General features: G+C 42.3%; 1 protein-coding gene across 1 annotated transcript in view; it reads left to right on the forward strand.

The window, feature by feature from the left end:
- Positions 1-2182: 2182 nt before the first annotated feature.
- The window catches only part of LOC126339150 (protein tiptop), a 1078908-nt gene continuing 1059061 nt past the window's right edge, over positions 2183-22029 (forward strand). The window contains exon 1 of the mRNA XM_050001608.1: positions 2183-2825. Within this exon, the coding sequence (XP_049857565.1) occupies positions 2786-2825 (40 nt within the window). The 5' untranslated portion in view covers positions 2183-2785. The remainder of the gene's footprint in view (positions 2826-22029) is intronic.

The following is a 22029-nucleotide window of genomic DNA, read 5'->3' on the forward strand; positions in this document are numbered from 1 at the left end:
TCGCGTACCGTTGATAAAATTTTGACAGTTGATCCACAAGATTATCCTGCATAAATAAACAGCACAATTTGAGACGTTTGTTCTCAAAGAAGACGTTAATAACCTCATCTGTACATGATTTACCACAAAATATTCCAATAAAAACTTCACCTGCCTTGTTGACATTCGCTATTGACGCGCTATGTTATTTTTTTTTTACAGTGAAAAAACTTCATTTCGTGAAGGACTAAGTACTAATCAAGGTTTTGGGAAAATAGGCCGTAACAAAGAACTTATTCTTAGCCGTACGTTATACTGTGAAAGATCAACCAACATAATTCACAAACAATGGACTGGTTCATTCTCTGAATATTTTGGTTTCGATTATCGCATGTTGGCAATGCTTCTAAATTTATGACACGTCAAGGATTCTAATTTGACGTCTATTTGTATCCAAATTTAACGAAAAACTTTAGGAAAGGAAATATGTGAGAATGACTATGATGCGTGACTAATCATGATATATTAAAAATACAAACAGTTTCTACACGAAATAAAGCGATGAACACTGCAATGCATGACAAATAATCCAATTCATATCCCGTTTTGTTCTATAAAAGTTTCTAAAAACAAAACAAAAATATTATTAGTATTAAGTTTGCTCCCGTGAATATGCTGCGCGAAACTATAAATTCGAATTATTTCTTAATTGTAGTAAAGCTCTGTTTCAGAGTCAAATTTTCTTAGTAGCGGATATTTTCAAACGTACTAATACACAAAAATAATACAAATAGACGCAGCGTGATTCACTTTTCTTAAAAGAGAGATTTTAATTATTGCAGTGATTTCGTGTGTGACGAAAATATTAACTCCGAAGCTACAAATACTGCATCCTGGTAACGACGCATTTTAAACAACTAAAGACAACGAAAATCAAAACATTACAAAATACACCATACGAATAACACGCAAAAACGATCACGTCATTCCGATCGCACACGGAAAACAGTATCTGAATGACAAGAACTGAAGAAATACTCGGAAACTGTCCAACAAGTTCGACACCGTGCTCACTATTAACGTCACTTCGCTTAAAAGCACATTTATAGTAACTTTCACACTTTTTTTTACACATGAAACTACGTCGGTTCCGACATTCACGAATTATTTCTTTCGCTACAGTATCGTAATCATACTGGTGAAAGATGTGTATTGTTGTGACAGTAAAACACATGTGCACTTAACAAAAAAAAAGGCAATCGTAATCCAAACGTGCGCCAATCAATGCACCGCTGGAGCGTCGCGCCGCTATTGGCCGGGGCCCGCCTCTAAATGTTCTTCTGTCTCGGACGCTGCTGCCACCTGGCACCGGGCGCGGCAAACACAACATAAATCTTAGCGCTAGCCTCGCGAGCGGGAGCTCGGGTATTCTCAGCGCCGCCTACCGCCGCTCCGACCAACCCAAGCTGCTACGAGTTGAGGTTATGTTGCCTCTAATTGCTTAGTAAAACGAGATAACGTCGTCTTTCAAAGCAAACGAGCAAAAATTGAACTCAGTTGATGATCTGGTGTTGTCGGAATAAATGATAAACACCGCTTATCAGAAGCTTTCTGTTTCGCTTGCGGAGCAATATACGGTGCCCAACATGGACGCCCGCTAGTGAGTGAAATGACACGAGTAACGTTTCACACGACGTATGTCAGCCGTAGAAAGATTCACAGGGAGGAAATACGATAACTGCGATCACTGTGACACCAGTAATAATTTAGTATCACTTACCTGTGATTTCGAGGTCAAGAAAAAGTCGGGGAAATGCTTCTCGTAGCACTGTATTAACCCCCTCTCGCTGTGATCGAATGGACTGGCCGCGCAGTGGTGGGGAGCGGAGGGGAAGGGATGGGCGGTGACTGGCGCAGGCTCCGCCCAGCACGCGTGACGTCACCAGCAGACCCATGAGGTTACTCGCACCGCGGCAGCGCGCGGTGGCGGTGTTTGCTACGCGACGACGTTTAGATTTTCGGAATACTCGGTGACGAGGAGTTGACAGCGGGAGCCGCGCGGAGCGTGAGGGAGCACGAAGTGAGCGAGAGAGGGGGGAAGGTGTCGAGAGTGAGAGAGAGGGAGAGGGGAGGGCGTGCGAGTGAGAAAGAGAGAAAGAAAGGGGGAGGGAGAGAGAGAGAGACAGCGCGCGCGCGGACTACGGAGTGGCTGGTGATTGCGCCGCCCGGTCGGCCGGCCTGGGTCTATCTGTCCGCCCGCCGGCCGCCTGTCTACTGTAGCGGAGCCGTGTCAGTCAGTCAGTCAGTGTCTGTCGAGGCTGGCTGACCGCTTCGCCCCGCCGTCGCCACCGCCTCCGCCGCCACAGCCGGCCAGCGTTGCGTCGCCACGCCACGCCGCTCAGTTGTCGCCGCGCAGGTGACCGAGGAGGAGCTACTACCACCACCACCGGCGCGCTCTGTGCTTTAATGTGATTGTTGCGTGCCGCGCTCTCTGCGGAGTGGGGGGGTTTCCCCGCGCGAGTGAGAAGCGACGCGTGATGTGTGGCGTCACTATGACAAATCGGTGAAAACTAGAGGAGAGGCAGGGAAAAGGGGCAAAAATAGAGCGAGAGAGAGAGAGAGAGAGAGAAACGAAAAGTGTAGGGGAGAGTGGAAGAGTAATCACACAGCTCAGTGTTTGTCGCGGGCGTCCGTCGTCATGGTGATGAAGCGCTGCTGAAACTGACACTTGCCGTCACAACTGGCTCGCCGACAGCCGTCATCCGCCCGAGTGCCGGAGGTCGTCGTCGTCGCCGCCGCTGCAGCCATGCCGAGGAGGAAGCAGGACTGTCCGAAACGCATGAAATGTAAGTACGCGGCCCCGTGTTCCTTCCCCGGCGCGGAGTTTCGATTTTTGCGCCGGCCCGGCGCGGCGCGCCCGCCGGCTGCCTCTTTGTGCTGTGAGTGACACTTGAGTGACGGGGCCACGGGGGAGAACCGGGCGGGCCCTTTTGTTGTCGCGCGCCGAGCACATGGCTGGGAGCTGTAGGTCGCGCAGGTCGATGCAATGTAGCGCGCGCGCACACGTGCGGACCGCCGCTCACGTGGAGACGCGGCGCAGCGCCGGCGATAACGCCACGCCGCACGCCACATGCTTACCAGCGCGCCACTACTCACGCCCTCCGGTTTCCTTAAATTCGGATACGGAGCGATTCACTCATTGCAGACTGCTTCGATTTTCTGTAGACCGCTGACCACCTTGGTACTTTTCAAGCAAACCGCGTAATATCGTCTCTTATTGGGCATTTATGGCACTGCAAAGCTTTCAATAGCGTGACAACCTAGAATTTTAGATTGTACGAAACCCACCAGAATAAAACGTGTCATGTGAGGCAGTTTTACTGTGTAAATGCATTTTGCATTACTGTTGCCACCGATATAGTCAGCAAAGTACTCTCGGTTTCGGGGACCGCTTCGCTTTTCTGTAGCTGCATGACAGCCATCGTTTTGGCTGGAGTGCGATATTTGATCCCCCTTCAAATCTTAGTTGTAGTGATAGTCTGATGTGTAGCATAGCCCGAGATCTGGATTACCTCTGAGTTGACGAAGCCACGAATGTGACGCCAAAGGAAGACCGGTCTGTGGCGTAGCGTAACGTTTACCAGCACTCCACTACACACGCCCTCAGTTTCCATCAAATTCCTAAAAATAAATTCGAGTACGGAGCAATTTACTTGCTGAAGACCTCTTCGGTTTTCTGTACACCGCTGACAACCGCGGTAATTTGCAAGCAAGTCCCGTAATGTCGTTGATTATTGGACGTCTGTCGCGCTGCAGAGCTATAAGCAGCCGCCACAGTAGTTTTACTGTGTAGATGCATTTCGCAAATAAAAAAAATACCAGTTCTACTTTCGCAGACAGCTTCGCTTTTCTGTTCCTGCCTACCACTGCCATCATTTTGGCTAGAAGGTGATAGTGATATTGGATCCCCCCCGAAATCTCGGTTGTGATGATAGTCTCGTCTGCTTCGCTTTTCTGTAGCTGCATGACAGCCATCGTTTTGGCTGGAGTGCGATATTTGATCCCCCTTCAAATCTCAGTTGTAGTGATAGTCTGATGTGTAGCATAGCCCGAGATCTGGATTACCTCTGAGTTGGCCAAGCCAACGAATGTGATCGCCAAACAAAGGTTACTGTAACAGATTGAGCGGTAGCGTAACCTAACGTTTACGTTTACGCCATATTTAACGCACTTTTCGTCATAAAAACTGAAACATCAAGGTAAATTGCAGAAAACATATATTAGATAATGGAGAAGTCTTAGACAATTATTTTGATATATACTAAATTCATATCCGAAAATAACAAGGTGCAAGGGTGATGGATTGCGTAACGCAATTAATCCTAATTCAACACAATCCTCGTGACATCGTTGTCTACTCGATATAGGCGCCATTGCAATCATTTTGATAAGCGCGACAACCAAGAATTTTAGGCTGTGCGAGACCGGCCAGAATAAATTGTAGTACATGAGGCGTTTTACTGTACATAGGCTTTTTAATTTTCTAGAGCTACTGATATTTATAATCAGCATCGTGAATATACTCCCATTTTAAAGCAAACAAAAAAGAACTATAAGAAATGCGCCTCTACTCTTCTCAAGCGATATCTTTCTACATCGTTGTTTTTCTGACATACTAATAATTTTAGTAATATTGTCAATTCCGCCCCAACATGCCTAGCAGCTCTCGCGATATGCTTATTGGTTTTAGTCAAATAGCAAAAACTAAAGTCGGGAATGGAACGCATTTATTTGTTGGGGACCGCTTCGCTTTGCCGTAAACTGCCGATTACCGTCTGCGATCTTAAGCAGATAACCCCTAATCCGATGCAAAACGCGTGACAACTTTCTTTCTTAGGTAAACGTGGCAATAACCGCAACGACACGGAAATTTACATTGTGTGAGTGCGACAGAATAAACCGCGCCACCTGAGACAGTGTCACTGTACAGAAGGCATTTTGCTTTTCTGTAGCTACGGTACACAACCAGCGTCGTGAGCACACACTCTTTTTCCAGCAGAAAATAAAAAAGCTAAGCAAATGTTCGACAGGCCTCTTTTTTGAAGTTCGTACTTTCGCCCACACTACATATGGAGCATCCCAAAAATTTTAATAATTTTGCCAATTTAAGTCTTACCTTAAAAAAAAGCAAAAAAAGAAAGAAAACAGATTCATTTGCCTATTTCGTATTCCGTCGTGTTTCAGTATTGGCAACCTTACCTTTGTTTATACCAAAATATTTCTGGAAAAATCTTACTTTTTACTGTAGGTATTGGAATCTTCACGTGATCGTCCTCGTGGTGTGAGTAAAATGAAAATAAAAAGTATCATCAACCTTGTCCTTTCATGTTTGTACGTCATCTCAAGCTTACCACGTGGATTTCGTAGGTAATTTTGGCAACCTCACCACCGCCTCTATCTGTATACGTTGTAATACAAACGTAGTTTAGGAGGAAATTCCAAAAAATTATCGAACGTGTGTAGCTAAAGAAATCGTCACTACTATGTACCAAATCTCATTTCCACACTAGATACATTTTCGCCACCTTTTCCTCCTTTAAGATCGCAAATACTTGCAAATACAGCTTCAAATCTCGTGAATTTCCTTACACCGTCAATATCTGTCGCATTTTAGGCCAACACCTGTGGCAACATCGGGCCATTGAATCAGTGAATTTCAGTTTTCTGTCACTGCTGAAACAGTCGTCTTTTCATGCCTGAATGCTTCAGCCAGTTTTTTTCTTCTGCTTTTCATTTTATCGCGTCCTAAAATAATTCCAGGCAGATCATACCTACATTGTGGACTGAGACGTACTTTATTGACACTGCAAGTTTTCTTCAGAGCACTAGAAAAAGTCGCAATTTATACTTGATTCCGCTTTCCACATGAAAGTTTACTTTCCTCCTGGTGCTTATATTTACTGCAATTAGTTTTGCGCCATGACAGAGAGATCAATGGTTTTAGCATCATTGGTTTCCTCGAGTCCATCACAGTGCATTGCCAAATAAACTGAAGCGATTATTGTTGGAAGAAACAGGATTTTTTTTAATTTCTGGTATTCACCTTTTACGCTGATGTACAGTTCGTCTTCTGCTGTGGAATAAATACCTGTATCAGCAACTTTTTCTACAGTCAAATCGCTGTATAAAATACCTCATGAAACGCATATTTTTTACCCATTACTGTGCATTCCTGTGTTGTATCAAGAAGACTGCCTCTTCAAGATAAAGTAGATACCGCTAATAATGCTCTAGTCTTTGAACAGGTAATATTATCGCGTTCTTTTTCCTTTCAGTTTGGAGAGGAGGTGATAATGGTTATTTCGTTCCCGTGTCGTCCTGAATGGCACTTCTGCCACGTTGAATATTGCCGTTTTCTGAGGAGGCCACAGCGTGGAATAGAGCAGGCGAGTGCCTTGTTAGTTGGTCTGTTCCTGCCACTCTGAGAACTTAGTGCGGGTCGCGACGCATTCCACTCGTCGGTTCCGGGAAGGCGGCTGTTTGCTCGCCCCCAGAGAAGACGCGCGCCGTGAAATTGGAGGCCCTCGTGGACAAAAGGCCGCGCCAGATAAGCGCCGCACGTGTCCATCCATCAGACGCGCCCGCCTGCCAATCAGGTGTCAGCCGCTGTCTTTGTGGCGGGCGCTCCTCATCCATCTCTTGTCGCCGCTCCGAATTAACACGGCTCCAGCTGCCGCCAAAAACCCCGGGCCTCGCGACGACCCCGCTCCAGGCGTTCGAAACACCGGCGATACGCGACAACTGCTCAGTATAGGGCCAATGTCAAAAGCTACCGGCAGACTCCGGTGGACCCTGGTCGAGGATTACTCTGTTACGTGAAATTATCGCTACACTGGACGAGAAAGAAGAAATAATCACCATGTGTGACAGATCACATCTCTATCAACGTGAAATGGATAAGGCCCTTAAGGTATCATTCACTTTCATCGTTCGCGATACAATACAAGAACGTAGCAACCATCTAAAATGCAATCTGACACTTGGTATACTCTTGCCATTGTAGTGAAAATAGAATTCAGACCTTAATTACAGTAAACCCTGTACACAGTGCTCTCAGGGCGAAGTTCTTAATTTTTCCTCGTCATCTCTCGATTACTGTGTATACGTCGCACAGAATGGAGACGAAGAGGCAGCTTTTCGCAGTAGCTAGCGCGTCTGATTCACAGCTACGTTATCTATAATTAAATATAAATAGAGTAGAGAGCCTGCAAATGTTGCCTGCTATCTGGTTGTCATTACATCAGTAGCTACACAAACCGTTTACATTGTCAGCACTTTGAATCAGTACTACACCTTATAGGACCAGTAAAGGTACTGGCGGATTCCTATGAACGCTGGCCGAGCATTACTGTTATGTGAAGTTATTGCTGGACCGGACGAAAAAGAAGAGATAATCGCAATGTGTGGCAGACTTCGTCGCGTCTCTATCAACTTAAAATGGTGAAGACGCTTAAGCTATTACAAACTCAGCATAAATCGTCCGCAATGCGATATAAAGGAGTAGCAACCATCTAAAATAAAATTTGATACACTGTTTATTTTTGTCATTATACCGACGACAGAAATTAATCCTATATTATAGTAAACTCTGTACGCAGTGGCGGTAGGAGGAAGCTCTTAATTTTCCTTCTATGTCACCTCTCAAGCACATATGTCGCACTTAGTAGAAACGAATGAGGCGTCGTATCGTAGCCGTAAGCGCGTCTGTGATTTACCACTACCCATCCAAAATTTGAAAGAAATTATGTAGAAAGACTATAAATGCTGCCTTTACTAATCTGTGTGGCTGTCATTACAGCAGTAGCTACAGAAACTGTTTCACTTTGTCAGTACTCTGAACCGGTACAACGAAACTCAGGAAACTATTGTAGAGTGCTGAAGGAATCTCCAGAAAGGCATTGTGAGCAAATTTTAGGTTTTAGTGTCGTGTAAGAACAAAAAAAAAAGTGATGCCTTGTTCAGCTACGCAGAAAGCGGTGCCTAATGGGAAATCCCAACTGTAATGCGAAAGAAGCGTGCACGTGCGAAAGAGAGAAGTTGTCTTCCGTATTCGCGTACAGCTGGAATGTGTTTAGGCGCCAATATACGGTAAATTTGTGCGTTATGTGAAATAGAATTTAGAGAAATGTTTGTAAAGACTGTTTGTCACACTGAGATTATTTGCTCTGACATAGCACTAACAGAGACTTGACAGGAATTATATCTCTAACACGCTACATTGACTACATACGATTGTTCAAGAGAAGCAATCTGATTCTAGCCTGCCCACATAAGTCACAATTGACTGCTCTATGACGTCGATCACGCCTAATAAATATCGCCAAGACTGGAGACAAAAGCTTTGAAACGAATATCTCAGTCTCTTCGCGCCACTTAAGGAAACATAATCTTTTCACAAATCCATTATAAAGTACAAGTATCGTAAGCTGGGTGGAGACGAAAGAAATTGTTTTGTACAGTCACTAGCTTCCTGTGTAAATTTCTGAAAAAAGTACTGTGGAATTCTGATGCTCTTGCAAGGATCTAGCAGCGGTAGAGTGGCAGGTTTTGCGCTTAGTTTCGTAAGGGCGCAAATGCCATTTTAAGCTCATTAGTAGCATAGTTTAGTAATACTATTTTATTGGTAACATTGGAGGTACATAATGCACAATAACGACGTTAATTTTGTAACATTTCTGTCCTGTCCCAGAATCGTCAGGAGAACATGATAACAAGTAATGACGTAAATGCTACTGTCAACACTACTTGATACGCTCTTCAGTGAACTGTTCGATTAGTGCGTATACACAATACTCTATGCATCACGTCGCTGATGAAATTTTCAATATTTCGATGTTCGAAGAAGTATTCTCCCATTACAATGCAAATCATAGCCAACTCCTTGTGGAGAACGCGTGTTCTTCCAAAAAATGCAATTTACTGGTAGCAATTGGGGGGCTATTTCTTTCCACACTACCTGACAGAGCATTATTAGACGACAGACAGCCTCGCTGGATCGTATAAGGAACTTTTTCTGATTAAAATACGTCAAACATTTACAAAGGAGGTAAATTTAGCGACTTACTGTTTTAAAGCAGAAACGTTTCTTGGCAATACCAATTGTGGAGTCCTAGAAGCATGCAAAATGTATTCTTAATCTTCTTATAACTGCAATTCTTTCTGTTTTCTCGAATGCTATTTGACTTTTCCATAATTCTTAACACTAAAAATAACATATCTGACAATATGCGTCGTGATGAGAAGTACTGTACAATCAATTTCACACAATGTCGTACTTTTTTAAAAGAGATAAGTTAATGAAATAATGTTTGTCATTCAAACTAATGTGAATAAAAATTTAAAACCTGATATTTATATGGCATGTTACATTTTAATATTTTAACTTATATTACATTACCTTTATATTTTAACTTTGTTGCTTTTCAACTTCGTCATAATTAACAATATCTTACATCTGTAGCAACTAATTTTGTGGACAGCTGCATCTATTACATTTTTTAAAGGTAATTAATCGCCAAAATGTGCGTCAGTAAAACAATGCATTACGTACATGTCTATACCGAAGTGTCCTTTTTTTTAGGCTTTCACAAAGTAGTTAACAAGGATTTTTTCTAGTTTACTGCTAACATAGAATCACATGGCGAGTAGGTGGTTTACGAAAGCGCGATGATAGTACGTAGTAGTACTCTTGCAATCAGTAATATTAAGCAAACGAAGTTGCTCCTATTGTTGCACTGTAGGCATATTGTTAGTAGAAATATCACTATGAAACACCACCTGACCGACAGACTTTTGCAGATAACTTCTCGGATTATAATTACTTACAATTTTTTCGTAGCTCACAAAAAGATGCTAGCAAGTAAAAATTATCTGTAAGTTTTTTTTCTAAAATGTACTTAACGTATCATCGGTCGTCCACAGAACAAAAAAATAATAATTATTTCATGAAGGCTATTACGATTATGCCGCTTGATTCCATGCATTTAAAATTTATCGTTTAGGGCTTTAGGCTGTAAAATTTCCGCCAAATACGTATCTCATTTACAAAGCGTCGTAGTTATGTACCTTCGAAGCTTATCTTTTCCGATCATTATTACATTATTATATTAGAAAATGGGAAAAGAACCGTGAGCCACTAGGTAGCTTGCTACTTTGGTCCTTTTGGATTGGTGTACCCTTGCTTTCTTTTGAGCTGTGAATCAGCTCTCTCGGCAGTTACAGCAAAATACATAGTTTAGTGTAAAACTGAAGCCGCGGTAACATTTCGACGAATAACACAGTATTACGTTAATAGGTCTGACAAGAAAACTTGTCATTGAAGTATTAAGCGCAAAGCAGAGGAAAAGAATCTGCGGAAATATTATAGTCTCGAAATGAAAGAGACATACGCGTCAAGAAACTGTAGTGTCACGCACAATTTTTGTAGTCCCTTCCTAGCATGTGCAGTTGATCTAGTTCGCAAAATTGCTTGCTTCTCCGTTTTCCCAACTTTTCTTTCATGTCTAGTTCACCTAGATCAGGGGTGTCCAACCCGCGGCCCGTGGACCGCATGCGGCCCAAGAAGTGAGCATCTCTCACACGATCCTTCAGGGGAAAAAAAATTCCATGAAATTCCGTTACTCTAAAGTTATCACGAATTAAATAATTTCAGTCTAAAACTCCAGCCTCACGGTGCTATTCTCTCATTAGTCGACACTTTTTCTTTTCCTCTGTGTCAGCGGTTATTGTAAGAGTTAAGTATATTATGGGTGACAAAAAAATACTCGTCACCCAGATAAGCTAAAGAGTTGGACACCCCTGATTTACATGGTAAAATTGTATATTTTTCCTCTGCCAGTTAACACTTAGGGCATGAAGCACTGCCACGCTCAGATAAAAGAACTTGATACTGGACGAGGAATCTTCGAGTGATGCGCAGCCCAGCAGCAAAAATGCTGGCGTAGCGATGCAGGCGAGACGCAAGGAGTTTGCGTAGAGGCGGAGAGCCGGGCAGTCAGATAAGGCCCGTAGGCTTTCCGAAATCTGTGCGGGGGAAGCGAGCAATGCGACACGCAGGTGCGTGGCGGTGCAGCGGCGGCTGTGTTACATGGAGCGGCGGCAGGAATGCCGGCGAGGTGGTGTGGAGGCGGAGGCGCCACGCCAAGTGAAATGGACCGCGGCGCCGCATGTTTTCGGCACGGCCAGTAGCACGGGCCAAGCCCGCCCCCGCTCGTGTTGGCCACCGACTTAGGAAAAGGGAGCGCCGTCCTAGGACAAACGGCGACCACGGTAAAACACGACTGTTCTTGCCTTCTCCTCTTTGCTTTCTTCCATGCGCGCACTCTGGATCATTTGTTGTCATTCTCTTTCTCACCCTCTGATTTCAATCTCCACTCTCAGTACATTTTGAGATACGAAGATAATAAAATAGAAATCGTTGGGAAAAATCGTGAACGTATGGAAAATACGTAGGTAGAACAGCTGTTCTCCTCTTCATCTTATGGCTTGTCAGTGTCTCATTTACAATATAATTATAGAGATACGGTTCTATCTTGAGCCGTCGCAAGTGAATACCCGATAAACAGTGACAGTGCGGGTTTGAAAGCACGTTTTACATACCCTATAGTGGATGAAATTGCAGAGTCCACAAAATATGACATATTAGAACAAAATATCAACTGTACTGCAAATTCGTTCTGTGAATAACTTTCCATTGATTCTCCAAAATAATATTAAAACGTCCTTTTTTTTAAAAAAAAGTATGAAAATTCAAGGCCTCGTTTGTTCTGTGCATGTTCCTTTTTAGGCAACACAACCTGTTTCAGACCATTACAGGTGCATCTTCAGGTTATAATCTGTATTGAATATAAAAAGTGCTTTTATAAATTTGCTGGTATATAAAAGCAAGAAAAAGGAACAGGTTTTTACTGACAACATTTCACTTCATAAGGCTAGAGAGATTATGTGATGTCCCAAAGTTAAACTTGTATATCGGTTAATTGCCAAACCTAAAAAGGCTAATCATCGAATGGCTAAGCTTGGAATTTGCACTATTCTAAGACGAACGTCGAAAGTGTCAATAAAATACCTGTCGAACGAGAGAAAAGCACTGCAAATAAGAGCATAGAAGGCGAAAACAGTGGCACTGGAGACTCATACTCCAATAAAAATGCATAAGGAACGTGAGCAAATCACTGAATATTAAAACGTACAAAGCATAAACAGTGGTAATGGACGCCATGTAGTGAAAAATGTCACTCACTCAAGACTGTGTTGTGACAGACTCAAGGAGTAAAATGTTGACTCCTTATTAAATGTAGAGCTAAAATGCGGTCCGCGACAGAAGAGGAGTGCAGTTAGAACACACAAGATCTCCTCCGCGTGCATAAAACTACAGTTCTTGTAAATCACCTACAGACAAACATGAACCGATTTTCTTTTTAAATAGGGAAAAATGGGGCAGCAAGTGCAATCTTGTTAACCGGGAAGAAATGTTAAGAAAAAGCTTTTTGGTCACTTACCAATAAAACTGTGCTAAAACATTGCTAAAGGAAGTTTGGAGTGGTCATTCGGTGGTAGGTTCTTGCACCAGGCTATTGGGAGTCCCTCTTGTGTATCCATTACAGTGGGCTGTTGTGACAGCCATACAGCAGAAGAGATCGCTGAGATGTACTAAGACGTGCAGAACGCGGTCTGACCACGAGTTTTAGAAAGGATTATTTTGGAGATTTCTTTACAGTAACAATGTATAATCTAACCTGTGGTTGCCGTAATTACAAAATAGTCTGTATTACGGATGTCAGACAGCCGCATAAACATTATTATGTTATTTTAAGAAGACAAAAGAACCCACTGACGATTGAGAAACTTCATTGAAGCACGTTGGTTGTTAAACAGGAAGAATTTGTGTTTGCTCAAGTTGTGGTCTTCAGTCGGAAGACTGGTTTCATGCAACACGCCACGCTACCCTATTCCGTGCAAGCCTCTCCATCTCTGCATAACTACCGCAACCTACAACCATTTGGACCTGCTTAGTGAAGTATGGCGGTTGTCTCCCTCTACAATGTTTACCCCTCCACAAAGGAATTAACTATTCATTTTTGTTTCAAAATCTGTCCCATCGCCGAAACCTTCTTTTCAGAATGTCAAGTTAAATAACTTTCGACTGTTGTCGGCAGGTGATTTTGAAGTGATCGTGGTCTCAAAAATCTACGGAAGCGGTCTTGGAAAGCGGGCCCCTACTTTGACTGGGCCAAAGGTGTGAATCTTTTTACACGTCTGTCATGGGGCCTGAAGATGGGCTAATGTATCGCCGGAACTGGTCTTCCAATAAAATAACAATTTCGAAATTTAGACGACGGCAAAATGTTCGATTTGACATCCTGTACTGAATAGTCGCGGTCCCACAACCATCTGTGGAGCGTTGGGCAGAAAGATCCCTCTTTTTTTAGTCAAGCTGCGCAATTAATTTCTGTTCTCACATGTAATCTTCAGCATCCCATCTAACTGTAGCACCACACCTCAAAAGCTTCTATTCTCGTCTTATGTGAGTTGTTATCGTTCCAGTTTCACTTCCATACAAGGCTTCTACCATTGATATTATAAATTTCTCTCGTTTAGAAACGCCTTTCTTGCCATTGATAGTTGGCATTTGATATCCGCTATAGTTGGGCTATCGTCAGTTTTCTTCTGTCCAGGTACCAATCCTCATCAATTACTTTTAGCGTTTCAATTTCGTAACCTAATTCTGCCACTACCATCTTATTACACTTGTCTACATTCCATTACCCTCGATTCGCTTTTACTGGCGTACATCTTATAACTTTTTTTTTTTAAAAGTTGCTAACCGTCTCCTTCAACTGATCTTCCACATCCTTTTGCCTTCCATGACAGAATTACTTTTTATAAAATTTTTCACACCGAATTTTAATTCCTTTTTCAAATTTCTCCTCGGTTTACTTTACTGGTTGCTCACGGCAGATATTAGATAGAGACAGGCTACAGCCCTCTCTCACTCCCTTCTCAGCTACTGTATTCTTTTTTGTACAAGTTGTAAACCATCTTCCACTCCATGTGTTTTATCCCTGTCACATCCAGAAAATTGTATTCCAGTCAATATTGTCAAAAGATTTTTCTAAATTTGCAGGTGCTATAAACGTAGATTTTCCTTTCTTCAGTCGATCTTCTAAGACAACTCGCAGGTGCAGTATTGCCATTCAAGTAATAACATTAAATTGAAGCTAATACCTGTGAAGCTGGAACTTGACAATCCTCAAAATGTTGGTCACAAAATCATCATCGTAGGATTAATAACGCTGTATCTAGTGATTTATCTTTTCTCTTTTCATTAGATTTTTAAGGCAGTTTAATATAAAAGGCAGCTCAACAGCTCCGTATTAGGCAATAAAATTAAATATTTGAGCATAATTCGAAAAGAAATCGAGACCAGTTGTGACTTTTCTCTCCAAATGCTGCTTTCTTGATCATCAGATGACGACAATTAAGAGTAAACTACAGAGTAGACAACAAGTAAATCAGGGCAAAAATGGTGATTTTTAAAACAGCCACCGAAACAATCAGGGAAGGCTCCGATCAGAAGCATTATTTCTCATTACGCCTTATAGAAACAAGAACAACATTAGAAAACTTTGTAAGGTTTAAAATATTACATTTTTGTAGCGATTATTCTGACTTTATGAATTTCGCACTTCCTTGTTACTGCTATGATTAGAATGATTCCGATCCAAATTTTACGTTGTTATTTGGGTATCAGGCTCCATCTGAACGTATTTTACAAAGTACTCCAGCTTTTTTCAAACGTTTACATTTTAATCTACAGCGGATAACACCATCAGTTGATGAGTCTGCCGAATTTTTAAAATAAGTTAACATTTCCAGGGTAAAAGTAAGCACGGTTTTTATCTCATCAAGAATTATACTCAAATTACATCATTCAACAACCTGTTCAATGAATTAGCTAATGTCGAACATTTTCTAAGCCCAAAATATTCAACATTACAAGCTTTTCTCAAAAACTGCTATTTATTATTTTCTTGATTTTGTTTTGAAGCTTTATTGGCGCTGTACAATACAGCGGTTACGTTCGTCTTATTCATTGAGTACCCTCAAACGTACAGTAACTCTTCATTTTAGCGAATACTGCTCGAAGCTATTGTGTACAATCTTCATAATCTTCCCCTTTGTAGGTCGTGTTACATAGTGCTTCGGTAAAGTTTAATAAATATTCCTATTTTATTTTTTCTGTGTATCTCTTCCTCGATTTTCTTTACTTTGCATGTCACCATTATCTTTTACAACTGGTATATTCATTACCTTTATTGATTAGTTTATTTTTGTGGAAATCCTACTATATTCGACCCATTAGTTTTAACTGCAAAGAGTATTTCATATACTGAGATCCACTTGTAATTGTTCATCTTATGTTTCTGGTTTGTAAGTCTGACCAGAATTTCGAACGGCATTTATATTTTGGGTTTCAATTATCGCAGAGTAAGGTCCATTACCACTGTTTGCAAACATGACATGTAATATACCAAATGATGTTTCGTTTAAATATTTCACCACTGTCACTTCGAACATCAGCGTCTTCATTTCCTCTTGGAAGTTCGTCACGTATTTCTGTGATTATTCGAGAGTCAGAATAGGACTGAAATATTTCACTATTATCGTCAGTTACGAGAGAATGGAAATAACATTGTTGGTTCAGAACTTCTAAGGATTTAAGCTTTGGGAGCGCCGTGCGTAGACATAATTTTGTAGAAACCTAACACTTCCAGAGAATTTAATGTTTGGTTAATAAATATATATATATAACAATGAAAACTACAATTCGTTGCTAATGGCCAAGGATTTAGTGACGAAGTTATCAAGATTACAGTGTACAATGAATCTTTGGTAAGCTGTGAAAAAGTCATAATTTAAGACAACTGTGGCAGATATTTCTTTGTACGCTCGTTCAAATACGTTGTGCACCGCCCAGGAGGATTTACACCGCATTCCAAACATGTTGCTCTTTACCAGGAAGCGAAAAATATTGAACATAAGGTGAAAAAAACTGTATCTAGAGATTGCTTTCGAAACCCTCGTGTCAGCTTACAGTCCAGATCTCAGAAAAATGACACACAAATCGTAACAATAAAAAGCAACTTAAATAAATAATCTGAAGACATTTCTGAGATCACAGCCCGCTTAAGTCTAGAGCAGGGGTTCCCAAACTTTTCTATTGACGGAATACTTTGAGAACAGTGATATAATGTGTTGCTCCCTTTTTTTTTTATTTTGAAGGTTAATAAAATTTTAAAAAATAAGAAAAACCCGTTTATACAATGATTACTTCAGTTTATATAATAGCAAATAACACAGAAACTATAATGAAATTTTAAATAATAATTAGTATCAGCCAAATGTCAAAGAAAAGAAACCGCCATGTTATTTATAGTTTTCGAGGAGAATTTATTCACTTCCCGCAGAACTGCAGAACACAGTTTGGGAAACCCTGTTCTAGAGGACAGATCATGTCGTGTTCTTCCGTGGGATACAAAATTTTGAATTTGCCCATTGATAAATATTACTGTTTTGTAGCGAATTGGTACAATACTTTCGATGCGTTGCTAATCGTTATTGATCGGGTAAGAAAGGTAAATTTATTTAAAAAATAGAAGAACATCATAACAAATATATAAATTTGTTAATGTTTGAAGATAAATATTTTGACCTCGTTTTCATTTATCTAGGGTTATACATAACCATTATGTGGGGCACAGTACAAGCGATTCAATGGTTGCAGAAATGTACATTGAAAGCATGGAAGACCCATTTGACGTAAACAAAAATTTACCCTTGCGTATGTACCTCTTACTTTCGAAACTAGTAATAAGCAACGAGATATTAGAGGTTGATACATCACTCTATGTCCGATTTTCTTAGTCGACGACAGCAAGCAGTAATAATTAGCTCAAAACTAGACGCAATTATTTATCCTACTCGAAGAAAGATAGAAAGACAATTTTAAGCCCCGCAAAACGCTACTCTTGTACTTCTTCAGTATAAAACTCTAACGCTCCTTTGTTTTCAGTAATCATTTTCAGCTCATCGTGTATACGTATTTCAATGTATTTTCCATAACGACTTCACTTCCAGTATAATGCTCACAGTACAAAGCTTTCATTATTAAGCTCGAAGACATTGCAAAATTTTACGTTTTCTTATGATGCTACTTCATGTAAATAACGAAGAACATTTTAATAATATTTCTTGTTTAGCTTTTAGTGGTAAGAGAAACGGATTATTGTGGAACTTTACTCCAGAAATTCGAGATTCTGTTTCCTTTCTCAGCGTTCTTCTGTGTGTGTGTGTGTGTGTGTGTGTGTGTGTGTGTGTGTGTGTGTGTGTGTGTGTGTGCGTGTGTGTGTGTGTGTGTGTGTTGTATCATTGTTCCCGAACATAGCTCAACAGCCACCCAGAAACGCGGTTATTTTACGGCAAGTTGCCAGCTTATGAGGTGAATGACGTTAATCGCTATAGAGTGTATTGCAGAATATTTTTCACATAACATTCAGTAAAATCCCGTAGTGCAAACGTGGAGTTTAAAGCTCTGTGTGTTCATACTATTTTAGTTTTTCGTGGTATCCACAAGTAACTTCAGCGAATGACTGAATAGTTTCTCACAACCGCGATTTTCGCTATCATTTTTTAACTGAGCTCACATCCCCTCTCCAAAGATTTTGACTTCGATCCTGATTCCAATAATTCCTATTGTGGTACTGACAAGGTTTTACTAATAGGCTATTGTTAAAATTGAATGTGAGCATAAAAATGACCCCAATTAATACCATTTTCGTCGAACATCGCGAAATAGAATTTATATTTATGTAATGCAGTTTGAGTTTGCTTTAACCGTCTGGCTTGGTCCAGCAGTTTCGTCATTCTTTGGTGTATTATTCTTATGCGACTGGAAGATGTTAGCAAGGCACAAAACGGTCCTAAGAAACATAACATAACATGTACCGTGGCGTAAATTGTACCAGAGAAAGCACATAACTCAGTAGAGAGCTACGGGCGTAGACGAACCGAATAAAGATGGCGGTGGATGTAGATGATGGTGGTGTGGAGCTTACAAAACGACTGCAGTGAATGGGACATCGGACATTACTGGAGTGCTCCGTATATAGACTGGACTGATGACCATCACCTTAGTTCGCAAGTACGACTCTGTGCTGGCTGGAGAAAACGTGTGCAATGCTGTAGAATAACTGGATCTCCCTTGTGCTACATTTTGTTGTTGTTGTGGCTTGTAGTCCAAAGACTGGTTAGACGCCTCCATGCTACTAAATGCTGTTCAAATCTCTTCATCCCCGAATAACTACAGCAACCTACTTCTTTCTGAATCTGCTTACTGTCACCCTTTACAAATTTTACCCCAAACACTTCCCTCCAGTACTAAATTGGTGAGCTGTTGATGACTCAGAATGTGTCCTATCAACCGATACCTTCTTTTAGGCAAGTTGTGCCACTGATTTCTTGTCTCCTCAATTCTACTCAGTACCGTGGTGTCACAAGCTGCGACATAGTATCGAATTGAACAGTGAACGGAATATAGAATAAATTTCCCTTACTTGAAGTCCACGGTCACAAATTTTTTGTCTTCAGACTACCTGTTTCGGTCTGTAATGACCATCTTCAGGCCTGGTATATAAAAAAATGTCCTAATATACTGGAGCCGTAGTGGCATCGTCAAGTGCTCACCATAAAATGAGCGCCAGCATCGTCAAATGCATATAAATAATGGTATATACGACAGTCATCTAATCACCAGCAATCAGTTACGTGGTCTAACTATCTAATCATCAGCATTCTTCTGTAGCACCACTTTTCAAAAGCTTCGATTCTTTTCTTGCCTAAACTCTTTATCGTCCGTGTTTCACTTCCATACATGGCTACACTCCCGACAAATACCTCCAGAAAAGACTACCGAACATTTACATCTTGTAATGTTAGTAATGTTCTCTTCTTCAGAAACGCTTTTCTTGCGATTGCCATTCTATATTTCATATCCTCTCTGTTTCGGCCGTTATTTATTTTGCTTCCTAAATAGCAAACCTACTTTACGTGTCTCGCTTCCTAATCTGATTCCCTCAGCATCACCAGATTTCATTCGACTACATTCCATTATACTTGCTTTTGTTGATTTCATCTTATACCGTCCAATCAAGACACTGCTCATTCAGTTCAACTGCTCTTTCAAGTCTTTTGCTGTCTCTGACAGAATTATAATGTCATCAGCAAACCTCAAGGTTTTTAATTTTCCTCCCAGAACTTCAATTCTTACTCCAATTTTTCTTTCGTTTCCGTGACTGCTTTTTCTTCAATGTACAGATTGAATTACATCAGGGATAGTTACAATCCTGTCTCACTCACTTCTGAAACACTGTTTCCCTTTCATGCCCCTCAACTCTTATAACTGCCATATGGTTTCTGCACAAGTTGTTCAAATGTTCAAATCTGTGTGAAATCATATGGGACTTAACTGCTGCGGTCATCAGTCCCTAAGCTTACACACTACTTAAACTAAATTATCCTGAGGACAAACACACACACACACACCCATGCCCGAGGGAGGACTCGAACCTCCGCCGGGACCAACCGCACAGTCCATGACTGCAGCGCCTTAGTGGACGTTCGGCCGTGCGGTTCTAGGCGCTACAGTCTGGAGCCGAGCGACCGCTACGGTCGCAGGTTCGAATCCTGCCTCGAGCATGGATGTGTGTGATGTCCTTAGGTTAGTTAGGTTTAATTAGTTCTAAGTTATGGGCGACTGATGACCTCAGAAGTTAAGTCGCATAGTGCTCAAAGCCATTTGAACCTTTTTTTTTTTTTTTTTTTGCTGCGCCTTAGACCGCTCGGCTAAACCCGCGCGGCGCACAAGTTGTAAATAGCCTTTCACTCCCTATATTTCAGCTCTACCACCGTCAGAATTTGAAAGACAGTATTCCAGTCAAAGTCGTCAAAAGCTTTCTCTAATTCTACAAATGCTACAAAAGTAGGTTTACCTTTCCTTAACGTATTTTCTACGAGAAGTCACAGGACCAGTATTGCCTCGCGTGTTCCTACATTTCTCCGGTATCCAAACTGGTGTTCCCCTAAGTCGGCTTCTATCAGTTTGATTTCCTTTATTTCTCGCTCATAGTGGATTTTATGCTACATTGTATGCTATGCAAAATGTATGGGTGCATTTGTAATAGCGAATCAGTAAATGAATAAATCACCTGCGGGAAGAAATAAACAGTGTTATGTATGATATTCGGACGAGTTCTTTGTCAGTACGAATTAGCAAGTGTGAAGAAGTTTCCGTGGGGGGGGGGGGGTGTTGTGGCGGGGTTTCACGCATGCTGTGGGAGCAGAATCATTTCACGGCTATAAAAGTGTTGTCGCAGCGAGTGTATTAGCCCTGTGAAGAAGTGGGTCCCGGCAGCGACAAGCCTCGCGCCTTTTTACAATTTCCCCCCTCCCTGGTGCCAGCCCGTGGCACGGCGTTCCCGCGTAATATATTTTTAAAGACCGGCGCCGGTGGGTGAATGGCGCGCGGCGGCTGTGTACCTGACCAGAAGGGTGCACGCAGCCTGCAGCCCGGATCGCGCCCCCCTTCGGCCCTCACAGGGGCCGACGCGGTGCGGTGCACGCTGCAGCCGGAGCCGTCTGTGCAGGCGCGCGCGCCGCTCTTTGAAAGCCCAAAGTCCTCTCCTCTCCTCGGCGACTCCCTTTCGCCTCCTTTCTTCGCGTGCTCCCCCTCCCACTTTCCAGTCACCGGCCCGTGCCGCCGCCGTCTTCTTCTTCTTCTTCTTCTTCGGCGGCGGCGGCGGCACACTCATTCAACAAGCGTCCGCCACGCTGTGCCTTATCGACCAAAAAGTGTGCGTGGGCAGGCCGGTGGCTACCGAGACCAGAGGACTCCCTCATTGAGATCGCCGCCGAGCCGCGGGGAGGAGGGTGCGAGAATGGGAGAAGAAAATGGTAAGGAAGGGAAGGAGGAGGAAGAGAAAAAAATAGTGGGCGGTGACGTGTGCAGTACCGAGATGGTATCGCGGATCGATCACCTCCGACGTCCCTTTCCTGTCTGTCATACCTGGCGCGCCGCTGTCCTCCAGGCGACATTCCTGCGTCCCGGCACGCCGAGGGCCTCACTTCCAGCCGGCTGGACACGCCGACGTTTCCCTCCGCCTCCTCCCCTTCCGCCTCTCTCTCTGTCCAAAGAGCTCTCACTCTTTTCTCCTTGCCCTCTCCCGCTGCATATTCTCCCCCCGTCTGGAAGCAGGCTGGCTTCACTGAATAAAGACGTCAAAACACAGTGACCCACCAAACGGTGGCGGCGCCCTCCTAGCGCGGGGGCGGAATGCAGAGGACGCCCTGTTTCGTAATTCTGTCGCTGAATGAAACGCTACTTCTTCCTTCAGGGCTACAGACCTTCACAATGCGACAATCGCACCCTCACAAATAAGGACGCTACCGTGCCTGATTCGGAACGATATTTGGTATCGACAGTAATACATAAAACTCTATCCGTACCTCGATAATATCGGAACAAAAGTGTCGATACCGACAGTAATGTAAGGTACTGTTTGCCTTTATACGGCGGCCAGTGTGGCCGAGCGGTTCTAGGCGCTTCAGTCTGGAACCGCGCGACCGCTCCGGTCGCAGGTTCGAATCGTGCCTCGGGCACGGATGTGTGTGATGTCCTTAGGTCAGTTAGGTTTAAGTAGTTCTAAGTTCTAGAGGACTGATGACCTCAGATGTTAAGTCCCATAGTGCTCAGAGCCATTTGAACCATTTTTTGCCTTTTACATATTTCTGAACTTGGTTTAGCGCAAAAGTTGTTATTTAGACTACAAAACGAAATATGAAAATTATGAATCATATTGAGTTTAAAAACAAATCTATATCTACATCCAACCACCGTGAAGTGCACGGGAGAGGGTACGTCGCATTATACCAGTT

The sequence above is a fragment of the Schistocerca gregaria genome, chromosome 1, assembly GCF_023897955.1.
Source record: "Schistocerca gregaria isolate iqSchGreg1 chromosome 1, iqSchGreg1.2, whole genome shotgun sequence".
Lineage (NCBI taxonomy): Eukaryota > Metazoa > Arthropoda > Insecta > Orthoptera > Acrididae > Schistocerca > Schistocerca gregaria.